The 3,877-nt window shown below is 36.7% G+C and overlaps 1 protein-coding gene across 1 annotated transcript in view; it reads right to left on the reverse strand.

The window, feature by feature from the left end:
* The window catches only part of LOC110455356, a 29,800-nt gene that overhangs the window by 6,872 nt on the left and 19,051 nt on the right, over positions 1-3,877 (reverse strand). The window contains exon 5 of the mRNA XM_021505481.1: positions 2,387-2,462. Within this exon, the coding sequence (XP_021361156.1) occupies positions 2,387-2,462 (76 nt within the window). The remainder of the gene's footprint in view (positions 1-2,386; positions 2,463-3,877) is intronic.

The raw sequence follows: 3,877 nt of genomic DNA on the forward strand, positions 1-3,877 counted from the left end.
CATACTATCAAACTGCTACCTAATACTGATAATGCTAACCCAAATTGAATTACTTCCAATGGAAATTAAACAAATGTTGGTCCAAAATGTGATTTCCCTATATAAACTATAGTAAAGTTTACCCCCTCCCCAGGGGGAAACATGAGACCCCAGGGTCAAGAAATTCACAATTTTGGTAAAGCACCTTAAGACCCTTCCATCTATGAAGAGCATTTGATTCTGCCATATCTGGGTCTTGAGAAGAAGATTTTTGAAATTTTAGTCAATTTGACCCTTTTTGGCCCCGCCCCTCAGGCCCCTGAGGGCTGGGAACCAAACCGGCAACTTTGTTTGTTGACCTTTGGCCATGGAAAGTTTCTGCAAAATTTCATTGAAATTGGTTCAGGGGTTTTGGAGAAGAAGTCGAAAATGTAAATTGTTTACGGACGCACGACGGATGACGGACGACGGACGACGGATGACGGACTTCGACAGACAAAAGGCGATCGCAATAGGTCACTTGAGACTTTGTCTCAGGTGACCTAAAAACCGAAAGAAACCTTGGTCTCCAGCTACAAAATGTAGGCAAATGCTTTTAGTTTGAATATTCATAGATTACACTGACTTTGAGAGTGCTTGGTTAAATTGTTACAAAAAATTGTAAGGAAAGCACCAAAAGTTAGTATAAGTAGATCAAAAACAGTAGATTAAGTCTGATACCAATTGTGATCAATTTCAGTTTATCTTCAATCTCAGGTATTTGGCTAAAGATAGCTTTTCAATTTCATAAAATATTTAATTAGAAAGACTCTCAATCACAGATGTTTGGCTGGAGCTTAAAGTTTCAATCTCTAGATATCTGAAACAAGAGGCCCAATTGACCTGCATCGCTCACCTGGTATTAATCTCACACTGGTAATCTTAAAAGTGGACTAAAATACAGCTACAGGCAGAATATCAATGTGACCTTAAATGACAAACAATGACATTAGGTTGAAAGTGGGTCAAGATCATTCATTTGAACAAATTTGGTAGCCCTGATTGCTACAGGCCAAATATCAGTACCCTGGGCCTTTTGGTTATTGAGAAGAAGTTGTTTGATGATTTTAAGACATTTGACACCTGTGACCTTGAAAGTTGGTCAAGGTCATTCATTTGAACAAACTTGGTAGCACTTCATCCCAGCATGCCACTGGCCAATATCATCACCCTGGGCATTTTGGTTATTCAGAAGAAGTTGTTTAATGGTTTTAAACATATTTGACCCCTGTGGCCTTGAAAATGGATGAAGGTCATTTATTTGAACAACTTGGTAGCCCTTCATCCCAGCATGCTACTGGCCAAATATCATCACCTTAGGCCTCTTGGTTATTCAGAAGAAGTTGTTTAAATGTTTTGAACATATTTGACCCCTGTGACCTTGAATATAAGTCAAGGTCATTTGTTTGAACAAACCTGGTAGCTTTTCAACCCAGCATGTTACTGGACAAATCTCATCACCCTAGGCCTCTCGATTATTCAGAAGAAGTTGTTTAAAGGTTTTAAACATATTTGACCCCTGTGACCTTGAATATAAACCAAGGTCATTTATTTGAACAAACTTGGTAGCCATTTATCCCAGCATGTTACTGGCCAAATTTATGCACCTAAGGCCTATTGGTTATTCAGAAGAAGTTGTTTAAATGTTTAAATGTTACTGGCCAAATATCATCACCCTAGGTCTATTGGTTATTCAAAAGAAGTTGTTGAAAGGTTTAAAACATATTTGACCCCTGTGACCTTGAATATAAACCAAGGTCATTTATTTGAACAAACTTGGTAGCCCTTTATCCCAGCATGTTACTGGCCAAATTTAGGCACCCTAGGCCGCTTGGTTATTCAGAAGAAGTCATTTAAAAGGTTTAAAATATATTTGACCCCTGTGACCTTGAATATAAATCAAGGTTATTTATTTAAACAAATTTTGTAGCCCTTCATCCCAGCATGTTACTGGCCAAATATCATCACCCTATGCCTCTTGCTTATTCAGAAGAAGTTGTTTAAAGAATTTAACATATTTGACCCCTGTGACCTTGAAAATGGATGAAGGTCATTTATTTGAACAAACTTGGTAGCCCTTCATCCCAGCATGCTTCTGGCCAAATATCATCACCCTAGACCTTTTGGTTACTGAGAAGAAGTTGTTTAAAGTAAAATGTTGGCGACGGACGGACGACGGACGCAGCACCATGCCATAAGGGCCAGGTGAGCTAAAAATTATCAACTTGTACTATATATATTTATTTAAGTACAATTATTTGAAAGTTGAGACAGACAAAAATCGCAATACTGAAATTGATATACATCGTGAATTTTAAAGTTATAATTACTTCACCTTGAGAACTTTTGAGAACCCTTGGTTACTTACAGAAATTAAAAATCCATAGAGAGTTATTTAGAGTGCCACAACTCTGGCCTCCAAACACGATCATTGTGTCTTTAACCTGTAAGATACAAATCAGGAAATTTCTAAATTAGGTTTCAGTTCCAGTCTTAATTATGTCACATCATTAACATTTAACAATACAACGATAAGACAACAGCAGGAGCTTGATATCTGTCATTAATTCCCACAGTACTATGATCAACTTTCATTACACTATCCTAATCAGTTCATTGAACAACACTTGTTATAATTATTACGAACTCAGATAACTTGATACCTTGTATAATATAGAGGAATTGTTGTGGCCATGACAGTTCTAAATCAGATACCTGTATTGACTATTCCCTTTATTTCTAATATTTAATCAGGATCTTAACATTTTTGATGCAAGACTTCCCTCTATGTGAAAAAAATAATCATTTCAAAAGAGTACTTAAGTGTGTGACTTATGACACAGACATTACCATATTTATACTAAAGTGTGTGACTTATGACACAGATATTACTATATTTATACTAAAGTGTGTGACTTATGACACAGATATTACTATATTTATACTAAAGTGTGTGACTTATGACACAGACATTACCATATTTATACTACAGTGTGTGACCTATGACCCAGATATTACCATATTTATACTAAAGTGTGTGACTTATGACCCAGACATTACCATATTTATACTGAAGTGTGTGACCTATGACACAGACATTACCATTTTTATACTAAAGTGTGGGACCTATGACACAGACATTACCATTTTTATACTAAAGTGTGGGACCTATGACACAGACATTACCATTTTTATACTAAAGTGCGTGACCTATGACACAGACATTACCATTTATCCAACAATAAGTCCATGCAAATATATTAATTGCTGTTCAGAAGAAATCAAATCAAATGATACTTTATTGTCCTGTACTAAGCCACTTTATTGTCCTGTACTAAACCACTTTATTGTCCTGTGCTAAGCCACTGTATTGTCCTGTACTTAGTCACTGTATTGTCCTGTACTAAGCCACTTTAATGTCCTGTACTAAGCCACTGTATTGTCCTGTACTTAGTCACTGTATTGTCCCGTACTAAGCCACTTTATTGTCCTGTACTAAGCCACTTTAATGTCCTGAACTAAGCCACTTTATTGTCCTGTACTAAGCCACTTAATTGTCCAGTACTAAGCCTATGTATTGTCCCATACTAAGCCACTTTATTGTCCTGTACTAAGCCACTGTATTGTCCTGTACTAAGCCACTTTAATGTCCTGTACTAAGCCACTTTAATGTCCTGAACTAAGCTACTTTATTGTCCTGTACTAAGCCACTTAATTGTCCAGTACTAAGCCTATGTATTGTCCCATACTAAGCCACTTTATTGTCCTGTACTAAGCCACTTAATTGTCCAGTACTAAGCCACTGTATTGTCCCATGCTAAGTCACTTTATTGTCCTGTACTAAGCCACTGTATTGTCC

This window comes from Mizuhopecten yessoensis, unplaced genomic scaffold, assembly GCF_002113885.1.
Source record: "Mizuhopecten yessoensis strain PY_sf001 unplaced genomic scaffold, ASM211388v2 scaffold125, whole genome shotgun sequence".
NCBI lineage: Eukaryota > Metazoa > Mollusca > Bivalvia > Pectinida > Pectinidae > Mizuhopecten > Mizuhopecten yessoensis.